At 46.6% G+C, this 19,045-nt stretch overlaps 1 protein-coding gene across 8 annotated transcripts in view; it reads right to left on the reverse strand.

Moving 5' to 3' along the window:
• The window catches only part of MTUS1 (microtubule associated scaffold protein 1), a 158,508-nt gene that overhangs the window by 22,231 nt on the left and 117,232 nt on the right, over window positions 1-19,045 (reverse strand). For 7 of the 8 annotated variants that reach the window (XM_075556772.1, XM_075556774.1, XM_075556776.1 and 4 more), the window contains 2 exons: window positions 9,713-9,927; window positions 2,405-2,471 (listed from right to left, as the gene is read on the reverse strand). In XM_075556772.1, coding sequence (XP_075412887.1) covers window positions 2,405-2,471; window positions 9,713-9,927 — 282 coding nt within the window. Of the gene's footprint in view, window positions 1-2,404; window positions 2,472-3,488; window positions 3,699-9,712; window positions 9,928-19,045 lie in introns of those variants that run through there. The other variant, XM_075556779.1, reaches the window with a different exon arrangement.

Genomic DNA, 19,045 nt, shown 5'->3' on the forward strand with positions numbered 1-19,045 from the left:
TGCTGGCCTTGTGGATTGCAGCCCACTGAGTAACCATTACGCCACCAGGGCTCTCTCAGTACAGTCTACACCCTCACAATAGCAGTAATACCTGTAAAGATGTGAAACTGTACTTGTCTTTTAAAACTAAAAAAACTAACCACGGCCATCTTAATGCATTTTGTTTACTGGTACTTAACGCAGGTGCTTACGAGGTCCCAGCCTAGATCCTGAGAACACACCAACACAGGCATCTTCACAGCCACTCGAGGCACACAATTATCGCTGCCACTTACCAAGAAGGAAATCAGGACATTAGCAATGCACCGCAACCTGCCCTAGGTCACCCAGCCGCCAAGGATTTGAACTTGAATTGTCTCAGAACTCACTTTCAACAACTTTGCCCAACTGCCTGAGGTTTGAAACAGACTGTGTAACTGTGCTGCGCAACGTTTTGCTTTGTTCTTAACTTTAGCTGCGTGCCAAACTCATCCCGCCTCCCCACTGTACCCTGCAGCATGAGAGGTGATAGCTTCTTTCTCTCCCAAGAAGCCGTATGCTGTTCCTTGAGGGATCCTGTCCAGTTCAACAGCAGAAAGGGCGCACTCCCTAAGTGGCCAGCCTTGGGGGACTGCCCAGTGCCAGACAGGTGAGCCATCACATCCTGACACCCAGACAGCAGCAGGAAACGCTCACTTTCCTTATCACAGGCGGGAAGGTGAGGGCGGCACACACTGGTACGGCTATTTCCTGTCAGGCTATGGGACTAACTACAGGGGCCCAACACCTGAGCCCCCTTTCTACAGCGCCCAACTGTGCCATCACTGAGAGCTGCCAAGAGGCGCCCATTCAACTAGAGTGAATGAGACCAGTGTCCTGCTCGAGCGTCTGCCTCCCTGGGCCTGGGCGAGGTTGAAACATGAACCCCAGGGCAGGCGTACCCCACTTCCACTTGGTCCATAATGAGCGCTAAGACATGCACACGCACGCACACACAAAGCCTCTTTTGCAGATCGCTGAACTCTATGGCCACTACATTAGTTAAGGCACATACAGAAGCAAGTCAGTTAACCATTTGGGTAACCTGAGGGCTGCAGTTCAGCCACAAGGCATCAAGCTCAGCGCGTCTCTGAGAGCTGGCTGCCCTCGGCTGGGGTGGACTTGTGCTCTTCTGCTGGGACTCTCCAGTCTTTGGGGCCCTGTAATCTCACCTGCTTACAAATTACCTTTCAGTATTTGGGGCCCTGAAATTCCATCTGTTTGAAGACTCATTTCTGTATCCTAAAATAAAACTCGGGGGTGAAATGCCTGATGCCGGAGCCGAGTATTAAGAATCCAGAGGGTCAACATGAGCATGGCTTGGGGTGCACTGGGCGGTGAAGCTAGGAGTGGAGTGGGCTGACCCAGGCTCCCTGCTCTTTGATTTTTGTCCTGGGAAAAAGCTAAAAGCACGCACAGCCTGGCAAAGCTTAAACTCTGGTTCTGTCAAAAGAGGAATGGGCTGGTTCTCCCGGAACTAGATGAACACATGGGCTTCTAAACATACGAAGGGCACACCGTAAAATTTGTAGAAAAATCCAAATGAAAAGAAAATGAAATTTCCCTTGAACTTTTTGAAGCCCCTCATTTTAAAAAGAGCCTGTCTGTAGACACAGAAAACTATAAGGCTGAAGAATTCAACCTTGCAAGCAACTCCTAGCCTGGCTGACGCTAAAAAAGGAAGATGGTTTTCCGGGTTTCAGGTGCCCATGTCAGTAGGCCAGGCAGTGTACCCCAACATGATAGATAACAAAGAAAAGGTAGTACTGCCTCCTTTCCATCCCCAATGGCTCTTCCAGAAGAGACAGGGTCGGAAATGGTGTTCTGGTGCAGAGAGCAGCAGGGGGTGGAGAGGACCACAGACAGGAGGGGCACAGGGCTCCCTGGGGGGGCTGAGCTGAGCCGGTAGTTATTCACTATGCAGATTGTCAGACCAGCATAGCAGACCTTCCTGCCAGGCTGCCCCTAACTTGTTGCACCCTTTCAACTTGCCCCAAGGCAGTGTGGGGCAACTAGAAACCATCTCCCCACCCCACTTTAGTCTAAAAAAATATGATGGCATTATAGAGCAGGAATGCAAACAATTCCAGAAACCATTCTGCCCCTCTCCAGAGGAGAGCAATGTTTTGGTCATCAGATTTAGGCTTCCTGCAGAAGCTCTGCTAGGCTTAGTCAGATCAGTGCCAGGAATTCTGTGAACTGCAGGTCGAGCTGCCAAGATTCAAAAGAAACGTCGTTAGTTAAGTGTTTGCACAGATAGCAGAGAGGGGGAGTGAACAACCGCCAGCACACAGCTCCAGCCACACAACGCAGGCAAGAGAACCAAACTCCCAGTCTGCCCCTCTTCCCATAATATTTCACAGCAGCAACAACAAAAGGTTCTTACCTAGCTCTCCCCGGAGGTTTACGAGTTCTTGAGATAGGGCTTTGTGTTGTTTCAGCGCTTCCTCCCGCTGTGGAAAACACACACCAAGTTAGGGATGTTTTCAAGAGGGTCCTCACAGCCGAGGCACCCGTTTGTTATCAGGAGGGAAACGAGACTCACATCTGAATCATTTAGGCTAACAGTTTATGTTGTCACAAAACACAGATACATCCCGTTAGTGGTTAAGGAAATCAGTGCTTAAAAAAAAAAATCTAGGATTTTCTCAGGACCTGGTGAAAAAAAAGAAAAATATAAACCTTCCATTTGAAGAACTGAATGGTCCATTTCAAATATTTACTTTGAGTCAATAGGTCCCTGTGGACCCACAGACCCTTTCAGCTAAGGCATACTGAACCAAGGACGCAAACCATTCTCCTCCTCCAAGGGCAATAAAGGCCCAATCAGCTTAAGATAAATATTTAATGTTCTAGACATATGCTAATATGCACTCTGTCCCACAGTCACCCATAAAAAAAGAGTTTTGCTAAAGGACCAAGCCTCCTGCTTTTACTCCTGAAAGGCAAAAAAGTTTGTTATGAAACTATGGCAAAAAAAAAGGAAAAAGATCCTTTAGAGAGAAAATTTCAATCAGCCGCATACTCCTTGTTTCTAAGAAAAAGTAGGTTTTGTATCAGCTACAAGTCCAAGGAGATGTTAGGAAAAGCATATCGAGGTGGCAGCTGTTTCATATTAAAAGCACAATTATCAACCTTTGCCACACAGAACCGCCTTCGAGTTACCAGCGACCCACAGCAACCCCACCAACACAAGCATACTTTGACAAATGCAATAGTTACACAGTGGCTCAGAGGGCCGGTGGGCTAGCTAAGGAGGCAGACCGCCCAGAGCTCGCTCCCTCGCTGGCTCGGGCAGTGCCCTCCCTGGGAGTGCAGGGAGGGAGCCCCGTGTGGCAGTGATCATGAGAGCCAGCCTCTGCAGGCGAGGGTTGCTGGTCACTCAGCCCACTGCCCCCTAATTCCAGGCAGCCTTCTGCCTGAGCCCCTGACAGTCCTCCAGAAAAGCACTATAAACAAATACTCATTACCCTGGTTGCAGTACACGGAGCACAGAGGCACATTTTACTGCCGGAGCAGCCCATTTTCCAGCTTCTGTCTCCAACTCCCCACCCCCGCACTGTCCGGGACGCGCACAGGTGGCCGCGCCACCCACCCACCAGCCGGGCTGTCTACATTCACAGCTCGACCAGGAGGATCGCCATTGGCCCTGGGTGAGCCTGACTTCACCGCTGTCCTGCAGGTTACAGTATGCCTCAGCCTCCTCTCTCCCACAGAAGCTGATACTGCAGCTTCTGCCTTTGGCAGGAGCAGCCTGCGATCACTTAAAGCCACAGCCCTTCATTTATGAAAAACGAGAGGCAGACATTAGACTGATCGATTGCCACTTACTTAAGTATCAGCTGGTGGAGTGGGAGGGAAAACACCGGCCTTCTCTTTCTGGCTAGTGAAGTTATTTTTAGATTTGTGAATCTTTTTATTCCCCTCTCTAATTGAGGTCATTAGATGATCACTTTTACTAATAGAAAAGGGAAACGTGTTCTCCAAACCCCGTGCACTAAACGAGGCTTGGAACCCGGGGAAGTGTGGGGTGTGGTGACTTAGAATTTCACTAAAATGAGTGGCGTGGCGTTCAAAATTAAAACTGAATATTTAGACCAGTCTGTTGATGTTGGGGCAAAAGAGAAAAAAAAGTTTGCCATTCTGATTTGAGAGTTGACGATTTTATAATAAATGTGTTATTTTCCCTCGGAAAGACTAAGGAAATGAACTCTAATTGGCCCCATTGCACATGGAGACAGTTAAGGGAGACCTTTGAATCGAGCACATTTTGGCCTTCACTGTAGTCTAAGATTTTAAAATGCGGTGTATTGAGTCATTCTGAAATTAAAAAATCAGTGTGCCTATAGTTTTGAAATTTAACAAGTAGTTGTTTATCTAATGTACAGAACCTGGAAGAAAATCAGCCTGGCTAAAAACAGGGGGCAGGGAATCAAACCAATCAAATACACACATCCATCTCATCTCATGAACTTGCCCTTGTCTAGAAATCTAGTTCAAGTCAGGAGTGAGTGAGTTTTGCCTTTCACGTGCTGGGAGGACCAGGAGCAGCGTGACTAGGTATCCACAAGAAACCCTGTAACACGGTCAGTGTGAACTTGTCTAAAACTCGCTCTTCCGAATAGTGGCCAAATTGTTCATCGAACCAAAAGATGCCAATCCGAAGAAATTAACCCTTTCCAATTCATGGAAACAAACTCCAGTCACTGTCATCAAGTCAACTGTGACTCATGGTGACCGTGCAGGGCAGGGTCGGGCTGTAGCTCTTTTTGGGTGCACAAAGTGTACCTCCGTCATCTGGCTCCCATCGAGAGTGCCAGCCCGCCTCTGTCTAAGGCACACCTGCCCCGTGCGTCCCAGCTCCACAGTCTTGTCAATGACACCCTTTTTGAAATGTCTGGTCATCCCCCCCCCCCCCCCGATTTACTTTAAACAACTTCTGGGAACATGTCAACTTTAGACACCTAACCTTCTTCCCCAAATGCCACGAGTGGAAACAGATCTTTCTGAATTGGTTAAAAGTTATCATCAGTCTCCATCGGGCAAGCATCACTCCCATTGCTGTGAAAAATAACAGTTTACGCCATGATCCCTTCCAAGGAGCTTGGACCTAGGCAAACTAAAGTCCTCAGGCCCATTTCTCAGGTCATCTCCATCTGAGGCTACAGCAGAGGACGATGGGAAAACCCAGTGCGTAGAGGCAGACACTCCGGCGGACAATTTGGCCTAAGCACTTACTAGCTCTGTGACTCCAGCCAGTGACTTAATGTCTTATCTTTCTCATCTACAGAGCAGGAAGGACGCCTAACCCCAGGCGATCAGTGAGTGTCGACCCTCCCCCCTCCCTTCCCCCGCCCTCCCCCCTCCCTTCCCCCGCCCCCCCCCCACCCGCCAGGCACACAGCACATGCCCACCCTTGCCCTCTCCCTGCAGCGGCCTGCCCAGACACGGACCTGACATTTTCCTGTCAACGATCAAATGCATTTTACCCCTTAGATCCAAATCGACGGTTTCTTTTTATTGTGCCCCTTCTACAGACAACCAAAGCCAATGGCAGCTTCAGTCTTAGATAAGCTTTATAGTCCAGAGAAGTTTATTTCATTCTCTTCCTATAGTAACATGAAAATGTCCCACATGATGGGGGCCAAGGAGGGAGGTGGGAATACAGGACAGGAAAAAATGCTTTCATTCTCATGCATTAAATGAATGAAGCGCTCCAAGAAAAAAAATGGATTCACTATAATTTAATTAGGACTCCCTAGGACACAGGCACTTAGACCCTGGCTGCTGTCCCATTAGTGTGTCTGCTCTTGAAGAGCAATGACATCACAGGGGAATTGCTGAGAAAAGCCACCTCAGACAGCTCAGATGGGTGCTCTGTCTGATAGGCAGCATGCTCGCACCTCCGGTGCAGCACCATGGACGGGCCAAGTGCGCCCACTGCTTTTGATCTGACACAGTTCTAGTTTTAGAAGACGGCTAGCGTCAGTCAAAATTCACGTCTGTGGAGGTGCTTGTTGTTGTTGTTTTTTAAAGGAAGTGCTCAGAACGTTAGGCAGCGGCTTAGAGGACACACTCAGTCCGGCCAAGGTTTACCTAGGAGACTCCTGCCGCTGTCACTCGGGGCTTCGGTGTGCGGATTCACTGGGCATTCACTGCAGCTTCTGTGACGACGGAAGGAGCCTATCTGCCACTATCGAGGCAGCGTTGTAGTTCTTACACTTGCAACATAAGTGGGTGGTTCCAGCCCTGTAGGTGCTGATTTTTACCCAGGCGTTAGAGATGATCAGCAACCAGATGTTCTGTCTGTCTGTCTATCTGGAAGCCCATGTGGCAACCTCAGCTAAGCATTGGATGGCTAACCTCCAAGTGACAGTGCAGACCCCCCAGCGGCTCTGTGGGAGAAAGATGAGGCTTTCAGCTCTCACAAAGATTTGTGCCCTCAGAAATCCTACATAGGGTCGGTATGAGTCAGAATCAACTCGACAGTGGGGACTTACAAATGTGTGTGTGCATGCGTATTTTTATGCTTTTGTAATGAGTATGTGAGGACAAAGGGTTAAGGGAATTTGCTTTCAACTGCTCACCTTTTCTTCTGGTTATGTTTTCCCTTCCCACTGTTTTATAACAGCGCTCTATGCCCATTTGGCAATCAGCAAATACTGGCTGTCTGATTATAAAATAAAGAGAACAGGCAGAGAACGTTCAGGCATCTCCGGTGTGTCTATGAGGCAACGCGCTGGTGGCTTCAGAAGACTGGACTCTGGACCCTGCGCTCAGTGAGCCTCATGTCTTCAAAAACCCAAGCCAATGCTAACTAGATAGTCACAGGTGGGAAGTACAAAGGAATTCTAGATGCACCTCGTGTCCACGTGCAGTGAGTGGTCACACGGTTCCATGGTGTGAGGGCCTGGATGCAGGGGAGAGGCACACATGGGAAAATCAACTCTGGAATTCGCTAAGAGGCTGCCAGGTTAGGTGCTGACACAGCATCTCTCTACACAGCCAACTTAGGGGCTGCCTCTCCGTTCTCCACTGAGCATCCGGCCCACATCTGACTTGTCTTCAGGAGTGCCCTTAAGCCTTCGGGTCACATGGAATGTTCACACCACATAGGCGTGGAGGGCTCAGCCTACGCTGAAGAGACATGTGTCTTCTCTCTCATTCGTTTGTCTGCATAATGAGCACCTGTACACGAAATTCAGGTAAAGGTGTGCTACTGTAAGAAAGACTTGAACACGTCAGGCTTTGGGTAAAGGACAGTATCCTAATAACAGCTTTTGAACAAGGGGTGGAAAAGTCCATGAAGTTTATGGGCGATTTTAAGTTTATATACGCTCTACACCTGGGTCCAAGTCTCAATTCTCCTCTCCTTGATGACAGAGGCTTGTGAACAGCTCTAAGCCTCGATGTTCTAACTTGTAAATTCCAGGTTGCTGTGGTTTTGGTAAGGATTCGGTTAGGTAATTAAGGGTATCTGTGACTTAGTACATATTCAAATATTCATTTCCTCTTTGCTCTCCCCTCCAGCCGCTAACCCACCACCATGCAGTCAGTTGTGACTCACAGCAACCCGACAGGACGGAGCAGAATGAGCCCCGTACTGTTTCCAAGGCTGGACTTTGTTTTTGTTTCTGTTTTTAGGGCTGTATGTTTTTATGGATGCAGATTGCAACATCTTGCTCCTGCGAATCAAATGAGTGCTTTAACCACTGCACCACCAAGGCTTCTCCCACCCCCAAGGCTACAGCCGATGCCTATGGGCCTTGATGGTAGGGTTAAGAGGCCAGCTGGCACCCAACTATGTTGTCCTGAGCTGCCATCAAGTAGGCTCTGCTGTGTATTGAGCCTACGAATAACAGAGCTGACGAATAACTGTCAGCCCCCGTGCCAGCCTCATAATCTCGCTGGTGAGCTTGAGCCGGATTACTGACCCTCTTTTCTCCAGTTACAAACCAGTTACCTAAAAGAAACATGTGAGCCACGCAGCTAACTAAATTTCCTAGTAACCACATTAAAAAAGGTAAGAGAAAAAAAGATGAAATTAATTCTCACAAAGTATCTCACTTAAACAAATATAGTCATCATAGTTTAACATATACTCAATGATAAAAACCAGTAAGTGATAGTTTTACATCCTTCATTTTCCTCTAAGAGGTCAAAACCTGATGTCTATTTTATACTTCCAAACATCTCAATTTAGGTTTGCTACATGTCAAGTCCTCATAAGGCTCACTCACTGCCACTGAGTGGTTTCTGACGCATATTGGTCCTATAAGGCAGGGCAGAACCGTCCCTGGGTGCTTCTGATGCTGTAAATCTTCACGGGAGCAGAAAGCCTCATCTTTCCCCTTCAGAGCAGCTGGTGGTTTTGAACTATTGACTGTGTCACCAGAATTCTTTCTCATAAGGCTAGTGGTGACCACCTCAGACAACAACGAGAAACCATTGGAGATTTTAATTGGCAGAGTGTTTACAGTTTTTAGATGGATAAGAAGGGAGAAAGAGTACAAATATGAAGATGGGTGGAGTTAGCATGTTGACCTAGTAGACAGAATCGATTCGATGGCCGTGGGTTTGATTTGGGTTTAGGGGACAGATATCCAGGGTCGATCACAGAGATGGCATGAGTAGGAATGACAAAGAGAAGCTAAAGGGGAATTCCTCAAAGGCACAGACCAAGTCTTATTGGCCTTTGTCCCACCCCCACCCCTACCCCAACTCAGGCAACTCTATCACAGGCCGAGTGTATGAAATGGGCATGGCGGGCTGGAGCGACTTCAGTGAAGAACACTTGTGTTCTTCTTTCCAGTGATCATGTACCTCCGTTTAAAACTGTGAAGCAAACATACTCAAGCGCTCAAATTATATTCTCACTCTAGTTTTCCTCTGATGTGATTATAGTTTTTGTTGCTATGCCACCAGCATATGTTCCCGTAAGCTTGCTTTTCTCAGGGAATATTTACCAGTTCCTGACTTAACAGCCCTTTAGACTATTAGAAAAATTTAAGCACCAAAATTTGCTTTTTGTTGTTTCCACAACACAAATCATTTCAGGAGTGGATGGAAATTCTGGAGGGTCTTCAGATACACACATGGGAGTTACTTCAAGACTGTTCACTAACCTGCAAATATAATCTATCTCATTTTTCAAATCATTAGACGACCCGTGTGAGAACTATATACAACCAGACCTCCCCTTCCCCGCCAAGTAAACGCTAATGAAATTCTGGGGGCATAGAGGAGCTGAACAGGCAGCGATCTCGCTCTCCACTGCTTGTGGTCTAAGATACTCAGTGGGAGAAAACAAAATCCCAAGGAAATGTTTCTATCCTGCATTTCTAGAGATCTACTCAGATCTTAACCAAAACCCTATTATTAGCAACTCGAACCAGACTCACAGCAACTCTATGCCACAGCTTCGAGACCGTCGATCAGGATGGGAGTAGACCACCTCATTGTTTACCTGCCAGTCTTGCTGTCGGCTGCCCAACCCCTGAGTTACATACAATGCCACCAGGGCTCCTGACTGAGACACTGTCGGGGGGTGGATGGTGGGTGGAGCATAACTGGATTAATTACATCTAATTTTTAAAAATCATTACAGATTTTAGAAGGCATGTGCATGAGGCCTGGTCTACTTTCCCACCAGGTCTTCAGTCGAGAATAGTAAGTAGCCTGCACACGTGCTTACCTCAGACAGCAGGTGCTGAATCACAATAGCCAAGGCTTCTAACTTGATGTTTCCACAGGAAAGGAGCTGGTGGAGCTGCAGGATGAACCCACGCTGGCTTTCACATTTTGCTTTACACTGAGCCAATTCAAGTGCCTTTTCAGCGGACAGCACATCAGGGGAGGTCTGTGTCTGGGTGCATAGACTTCTGGGATTCTTTTGCCTGCCCTTTTCAACTGCAAAAAAAAAAAGTGAATATCGGCACTAAAATCTGTAAATTCTTAAAACCACTGCCACGCATGGGCTCACAAAAAAACAACATAAGCCACAGAAATGCGCTGAAGTCATGTTTATTTAGACAGAGATAAGAGCTGGAAGCAATCAAATATGTAGCGGCTTGGGGTACATAAACACAGACAGCAGCTTTCCTCCGGGTTTTAAAGAGATGTTTGTGGGCAGAGAATTTTGTGTATGGAACAAAAAGATTTAGCGGCTCAGATGCATAAAAACTGTGTGCAGATCATGTTTGCTCCATAGTTCCCCAGTTTCCAGTGAAACCGGCACAGGTAGGAGTACACACTTTCTACACACGAGCACAAACGCTGAAAGAGAGACAAAGGATAGAACTTCAAATGCGTCCCTCCTCCTGTACAGTCGCCACAAGCATCTCTTCTTGTCCTGCTGATGGCCTGGTCATTTCAAAGATTTATACTGAGATGAGTCATTTCCTCACCTCTAATAAATCATCGCAGACGTTGAAAGTCTACTCACATTTTGCCCTGTAAGTTCATTGCAAAGAGAATGGTTCTCTTGACCACACTATGCATTTTCTATCATACAATGAAAATGAACACTGTGGCTTTATTTTATTGGGGGGGGGGTCAGTAATTTCTTTGTCAAGTAGCCATACTGGCTTAAATTATTTTTTAAAACCCCAGATACTAATACTCCAAATTCATTTAAAATGCCAATGCTAAGTGATGATTCACTTTCCACCCCATGGTACCCTGGGAATCACTGTAGCTTAAACTAAATAAAGCACAAAAACTGTTCAGTTTTGGAGCCATTCCCAAAACTTTAGTCACTTTAAATATCAAATAAACTTGGGGGAAAAACAGGAAACTAATTGTTAGGTTCCTGAAATAAGAAGGCTAACTAATCAAAACAAACCTAAATTGGAAAGAATAGGCAACACACACATGAGACTAAAAATATGAAGATGCCCTTATTCTCACAGGCGTTCCCTGTGGCATGCACACCCTGAGGTAACGAATAAATCTAAGCCAACTATTCTCTCCAGTGTCGCGGGGAGAGGAAAACAGTACAGTCACGCTGGAAGGGAAAGAAACACAGCCGCCTCGGCACTTGTGTTCCAGGATCCAATGCCAGAATATACTCAGTACACACTTCAAGTTACAAGGGGGAAAAGACCAAAGGAGTGGGGCGGGGGGAGGGAGAGGATAGGCTCTCTCTCCTTTGCTCTTGCTGCTTCATGTCTCTCAACAACTCGTATTTCTATGCTTGAAAATTCTCAGCTCTGAAATGACCGAACTAGAAGAGGAGAAAACATGTATCTATTGTCTTCATTAGTAATCATTGCCAATAGTTGTTCATCAATAATTGCCATTTCCACCTCAGATGAAGAAAGTAACCATTTTAATACTGCCATATATTAAAAATCTCAGAGAAAAAATAACTTTCTGTACAAGTGGCAAAATAGTCTAAATATTTGTCAACTTGTAAAACACCCTGGATTACTAGTCATTATTTTATGTCCCTTCGTGCAATGCTCTCAGAAACTGCTGTCACCCAGCACACACTCCTTCCATAGTGTTTGACTATCCACAGCGCCTCTCATGCCATTCTTATCTGATCCTTCTACTACCCTAGATAAGGAAAGTGAGGCCAAGGATGTGAAGGGCCCTGGCCTCGGACACAGCCTCTGCTGGTCCCCTAGACTAGGCATGTGCACACATACATTCCTAGACATGATGAGGAGCGTGATATAATGATACCAAACACAAAATAAATATTGGCACAATACACTTAATACAATTTATTATACTCAATTATATTGTAATCTGATGATAACTCCATTTTGGTAAATGCGCACATAGATGATGTAGTAGTTGCATTTTATGTCAACTTGGCTGGGTAAGGGTCTGAGTGGTTTTGCAGTTAAAACCAGTAATCCCTCAAGAGGGACTGCCTTGTGGGGTTGACCTGCTTCCAACATAGATGAGGGAAGGCTTGCTTGCTCTTTAGAAGGTCTGGGTCCTGCATCTGTCTCATTCCACCTTCCGTATCTTGGACTTGGGTCAATGGCCTGCCATAGTGTCTGCCTACACTGGGAGTTGTCAGTCACAAGCGTGACCCTGCCAACCTTGGAATCACCGGCCACTGTAGTCACAAGCTTGTCTTCTTCCTACTGATCTTGGATTAATTAGTTCCTGCAGCTACTAGAGTCAGGAAAAATCTCCAGCCTAATATCTGACCCATGAACTTGGAACTTTCCCATTTCTATTACAAATGTATGAACCATTTTCTTGAGATAAAACTCCCCGCATATAATAAAAGCGCCACTGGGCTTCCTTCTCTAGAGAGCCCAGCCCATGATAGGTCAACACCCTGAGGAGTTTGCCTGCATTTGTCCCAGGCAAGACTCTAGTTCTTAGCGGCATCTTCCTTCAGGCACCTCCCGTGGCAGCCGGATTTCAGGGTGGTAATTCTATTGGCGTCACTGAACTAGAGAAGCGAGGCAGGACAAGGGGCTGCTTCGGTGCGATGCCAGCTGTCTAGATGCCAAGATGATTCTTCTCTCAGGCTTAACAGCTGGAGAACTGAAATTATATTCAGGGCAGGGCGGCCCACACACCAGCACCGGCTCCTACGTGTCCAGCCATGCAAACCTAAACACCACACTGAGAAGACCACTCTAACCCAGGAAGTGACAAAAATCGCCACTTCTGGACGAAACACAATGGTCAGAGCTGCTGGCACCTAGAATCCAACTCAGACACTAAGGGCCATTCTGATCCTGTCTACACTGATTCCATTTGCTCAACCCAGAGCTTGGGGGCATTAAGAGCTCTGTGACAAACCTTCCCTAAGACACCTTACCACAAACTCCTAACTTAGAGGCAGGAAGCAGATTTTACTCTCCGATGAGCCCTACACGTGAGTGAAATGATATATCTAAAAGGCTTTTGTTGCAACCTTGTCTGCAAACGAACGATCAAAGTACATCCCAAACAACCACGGAGGGCTGGCTAATTGTACGGCATATTTATGTAGCGGAACACCACGGCACAGCAAAGAAGGTGAGCTCTCTGTGAGGAACGATAAATTAAAAAGTACCGGCGTGAGAAGGAGGGGGCCAAAGAAAAGTTCTTGGGAAAAAATTCCATTTCCTATGGACTTTTTGAAGCCTGCTTCTCTTGCACAAAGGTGAAGTTTCTTTTCTTTTTAGTATAAATGCATGAAAATTATTATAGCATAAATACAATATTGTTAACAATGTCTTCCTTCTAGGAGGAAGGGAATAAGAATGCGAATGAAGCAGGTGTTCCAAGTCTCAGTTTATACTTTTTAAACCATGGGGTGAATGTTGAACCTATTCAAACATTAAATAAAAATTAAAAAGTAAATCGACTTGTTTTTCCAAGGCTGTTAACATAATTCCTGGGCACTTAAATCTTAACATAACACATATCCACCAAGAAAAACCACAGTTGGAGAAAGTTTATTTCTTGGGGAATCACTAGGAAATTTGTACTTAATTGAATGTGAATCGTCAAAATACATTTACAATTTCAGAGGAAAGAAAAATTGTTATTCGGAAAGAAACATGTTATTCAGAGTGTATATGCCTTCAAATTTTAGCAGAAGAGCAAATAAGCCAACAGAATGCCCTCCCCCCAGAGCTGGAGAAGCAGGTTAATTCCGCAGCCTTCCGCTGCACATACTGGGCTCCCTGAAGGCAAAGCGCACCACATGGGGGCCGATGGCCCAGTTTGAGATCCATCCCTCTCTCCTCACTCAAACGAACATCAGAGATGATGCGCACATCTCTAGCGATGCTCAGAGCACTCGGGTTCACAAACGGGCTTCCGAATAGTCCAGCCCGTGAGGACTGGGACTCACCAGGACTGCCCTGGCTTTCCAAACATCGAGTGGGCCAGTCACAGCTTTTCCAGCGTGCTCTGCTTAGTGGGCTGTGTTTGCGCTTTCCTTCTCAGGGAAGGTTCCTGCCTTGCACACTTTCCAGCTTTTACAGGTTTAGTTGTATGGATGTATGTATGTATGTGTGTGTGTGTGTGTGTGTGTATATATATATATATATATATATATATATATATACACACACACACACACACATAATGTATATACATATACATTATGTGTGTGTGTATAATGTTTTCCCTTACATCATACAGGATTCATGGTTTGGGTGACATTAGCCTTTTACCCAGCAAGATCTGTGCTCACATTCTGCCAATCAGCATTTTACAATTTTGATAACGCAACGTAACTTGAAAGCTAAACGAGCTTGTTTATGATGTCCATTAACAGGGCATGTTCTGATTTTAAAGATTTCTGTTTAAATGGAAACCTTAACATACAATGTTGACATCTGAGTATTTGGATGTTTCTCAACAAGATAATTGCCACTATCATTTCTAGACCAATCTTATTGTGCTGCATCCTAATGACTGCAGAACAGCATAAGTCCTGCTGAAAACGAGAGTTGATTATTTGAAACATGACCACACAAAACTGTGTGCTTACTACGGCTGCCCTTGCTCCTCAGAAACATCCATCGAATATACTAGAAGCTAGCTGAATGAACGTGTTCATCGCCTTCCTGAAGAAAGTAACTGGAGAAAGAGGAACCGGTCCATTCGGGCATCTAGATCTCCAACTCACAACTAAAACTAATTTTTGAGAGAAAGACAATCATTAAGACAAAGACTAGCTGTCATCACACAATCTGCTGAGGACATGCAATCTTAACGCAGGGCAAGGATATCCTATCCACTGGATCTGCTGGCTTTCCAAACGATGGAAACCAAGCCGGAAGCAAGGTCTGCGCCATGGCTTCTATGATTCCAAACACAAAATTCAGTAACTAATTTGGCCTATTCTTTAAGACATTCATTGCCTTGCTCATTCATCTACTCTTTATCAAAACCTACCATGTTCTGGGCCGAGCTTTAGGGCCCTTAATTCCAAACTCAAACTCACTGGCATCATGTCGATTCTGACTCTCAGCATCTCTATCAGGCAGAGGAAAACTGCCCCTGCGAGTTTCTGTAATTCTTTATAGAGACTCCACTTCTGTCCATGAGGCAGAAAGCCTCATGTTTCGCTCACAGAACAGCTGGTGGTTTTGAACTGCTGACCTTTCGATTAGCAACCCAATACATAGCCACTACATACCCAGGGATCCTCTTTAGGTGCTTAGGATATAACATAAAAAGCAGACAACCCATGTTGCAGTCTATGTTACAATGTTGTCTACAGTGTAGTGAAGGAAATGGGATACACAATTTTAAAAATTAAATACATAAGCTTTTGTAAGAAGTAAGGTTTGAGTTGAAATCTAAATAATGAATGAAGGATTAACATGAAAATTGTGGAAGAACGGAGCTAGGAAGAGGGCAAGTAGCCGGCCCAGCCACAAGACGTGAACACACCACGCTCTGAAGTAGGGGGAGGCGCGGCTTATGTCAAACACTGGAAGGCCACTTGTAGCTGGGCGCCGTGAGAAGAGGCCAGGGCACACATGAAATCGTGGCCTGTGCAAAGGACTGGGGTCTCGATCCTGAGAACAATGGGGAGCCACGAAGTGTTTTGCATGGGGAGCAAGTGTATTTTACACTTAAAGAACTGATGGGTGGGGCGAAGTGTTTACAAAACGACACCCGTGAGACTAGTTTACAGAAGGCCATAGTAGCTGAGGCAAGGAGGCTTGGGTGAGGGCAGTGTGGGAGCAATGGGGGTGTCCCCTCTCTTCCTTCTGTTACTTGACTTTTCTATTTCAACAGTTGTGACTGTTGTGTGTGTGTGTCTTTTGAAGGAACCTCAAATTCCTTTTGAAAGAACTTAAGAGTTGAGAGAGAGAGACAGAGCGAACGAACGAACAAGTAGGTAGAGTAATTTTTTGGAATCTGATTTCATAATCCTTGGAAGTCTGCAAATATCAGGTCCAGATTTTTGTTCCCAAATCAGTGACTATTCCGGGAGGGTACTTCCAGAGCTCTTAATGCTATCAAGGATTTGGATTTGGGCCTGGAGCTGAATGACAGCTGCTGTACCTTGGGGGACTCTGGAAGTCCTTGCTCTGGGGGCTTCGTGTGGGTGGGTGCTGTTGAAATGATTCTGACTCATGGCGACCCCTTACAAGTCAGAGCAGAAGGGCTCCCCAGGCTTCCAGAACCTGCGAGCCCTACTCCTGGGTAGTCCCACACCGACGAAGCTGCTGGCTTGTAGCGGAGTGCTCCGCCATTGGCACCGCGCAGACAGAATGGTCTTATTAGGCACCTGGCTCACAGAGGCACCAAAGCTCTGAGGGCAGAAGCGCTCAAGCAGGTCCAGGCTACATGGTGGTGTTTTATCTCAAGGGTGGTGTTTTATCGCAAGGTAGTATTTGAAACGATACTTTGGGGTTTTGTTTTGGGATTACTGTATGCAAGTTATTGGGACTTCTTAGGACATTTGCAAATAGACTGTGAATCCCATGAGATTAAAGGAATTCAGAAAAAGAGTTTAAGAAGGAACAGACAACATTTTGAAAAGTTGTAATAATCCCACGACTCTCAGTATTATTTATCTTTAGGAATCCAGGAAAGGTCGTGGGAAGGAGCAGCTTGCATTTCGGAGAACACAATGTTGGCATGAGCAGAACAGAGCGCATGTGCCTCCACGCACGCTCCACCGTCAGCGGAGCCTAAGCTGGCTTTACTGTGGTGAGATGCGCTCTGGTGGTGCAGCAGTTAAGCACTGGGCTGCAAAGGGTTGGCAGGTCAAACCTGCCCAGAAGCTGTGTTGAGAAAGGCACTGCCATCCGGGCCCATGAACACGACCTCCCAGAAAGCCCCATGCGGCGGCTCTCCTCTCTCACCCAGGGCCGCCACCAGACAAATCAACTCGAGGGCACCTCAGAGCCACAGTGCACAGGGAAGCAAGAGGACCAGTGCCTCTGCTGGATCATCTGTCCCTGATGTGATCTCCCTCACAAGAGATGCATAACTCTCGAGCAAGAGCGTCTTCGTTTGTGGCAGCTACTAGAAGGTAGCACCATGCCTTTGTTTCTCTGCCTGCACTGCAGAAACAAGAGAGGGCCAGATATTCTATTTCCCAGCTTCCCTTGCAGCTAGAGGGATCCACACGACAGAGACGTCCCCAAGGAGATGTCATCCCCAGCCTCTTCATACCACTCCGTTCCCCACTCCTCTCTTCCTGCCTGCAGCAGCCATGGTGAGATCAGGAGACCCACAGTCACGAGCCAAGGGCTAAGAACAGCAGAGAGGCTGCCCTAATGTTGCAGGCCCACTGAATATGACAACCAGAAGACAAGCCAGACACACGGCCATCAAATGACTTCTGACTCATGGCAAGCCTCTAGGACAAGGTAGATTGGCCCCCTCTGGGTTTCTGAGGCTATAACTCTTTTACTAGGGGAGAAACCTCATCTTTCTCCTGTGGAGACAGAGCCTGGGTGGTGCAATGGTTACTCATTGAGCTGTGAACCACATGGTCAGCAGTTCAAAACCACCAGCTGCTCCTTGGGAGAAAGACTGGGCTTTTTCCTCCTGTCTCGGAAACCAAGAGTGGGTCTCTCCGAGTCAGCACCGGCTTGATGGCAGCGAGCTCGGGCGTCTCCCGCAGAGCGGCAGCTCAGCATCCTCCGAGCTGCTGCCTCATGACTTCCTTCTGAGTGAAACATGCTACCTCTGAGTCATTACGAAAAGGAGCTAAAAGGAGAGCTGTTTTCACAGTTTCAAACCAACCCTGAGAACATGATTTGACTAATCTCTAATTAACCAAAATATCCGCCTCTGCCTCATTCTTACCCAAAACAGGGCTAAAACTGGCTCACTTTTGTGTACGTTGACATACAACAAATCCACTCCTCCCTCACAATTTAGGTCTCAGGTTAAATTTAAAGCACGCTATCTGGAAGACCTGGATACAGTTAGTTACACACGTTAAGAGCTGCCTGGGCGCACCCCCCCAGCCCCGTGCCCTGCTTGCCTCCCCCGCCCCCCCCCACTCCCCCATCCCCGGTGCACTAGGCGCTCTCCCTCTGCTGACCAGTGGGTTGTGTGAAGGCAGAGGCCACATCTGACTCGGCCCAGGCTGTATTTTCAAACCTGGCACAGTGTCTGAGCCACAGCGCCTGTGTAGCTGACACCTGCTTCTAGAATGATACCTCCTCCTACAATGTGGGACGTTGGGAAGCAGGGAAGAGAGGCTGGTTGCATAGACCAAATAAAAAGCCCTTAAAAAACCCCCAACATATTAGAGACTGAAAGGTATAAAATCACTGAGATTTGGCCATATGTTACTTTAGGAACAAAACCAAAAAAATCCAAACCCATTGCCATTGAGCTGAACCCAGCTCAGAGTGGCCCCACATACCATTTCCAAGACTGTAGACCTTTGTGGAAGCAGGCACACCTATTTTCCTCTTAACAGGCAGCTGGTGGGTTTGAACCAGCTACCCTGTGGCTAGCAGCCCAACCCCTGACCCACAGTGCCACCAGAGCTCTTTGAGACAAGCGTTTAAAATGTAGCCCATTGAGGCGAAGTGATCATGGTTACCCACTTAGTTATGAGCAGAACCAAGGCCACAACAGAGGACTTTTAGAATCTGGATCAACACCACTACTGCTAAAGGCGCTGCCCTACTTAGTTCAAAACACAGACGACATTCTATATGCTATATTTTTTCGTCATTACTGGGATTCAATCATTTTTAACAGAATTACAGAAAAACTCATAGCCTGGAAAACCCATACAGCACAGAGTCTAAGCAGAGTCTCAGGGTGAAGTGCCGTCTCTGGTTCTTACAGTGTGTATCCTCGGGAAGGTAAGTAACTTCTATGGGCCTGGGGCCTATAATCCTACAGCAGGCGATCCTTTAAGCACACTCCAGCTCTACAGTCGAAGAGTGGAATCAGAGGTGTTTCAAAATGCTCCCCCCCCCAATTATCTGCACAAAATATATAATGCCTAACACATTGCTGTTAACCCAACTTAAATGCCTTGCTTTGTTTGCTTACGATGCCCTGAGAAGCTGTGTTGCCTCCAGAAAAACATGTGGGCAACCTGAAGTGTCCACCCAGGTAG

This window comes from Tenrec ecaudatus, chromosome 8, assembly GCF_050624435.1.
Source record: "Tenrec ecaudatus isolate mTenEca1 chromosome 8, mTenEca1.hap1, whole genome shotgun sequence".
Lineage (NCBI taxonomy): Eukaryota > Metazoa > Chordata > Mammalia > Afrosoricida > Tenrecidae > Tenrec > Tenrec ecaudatus.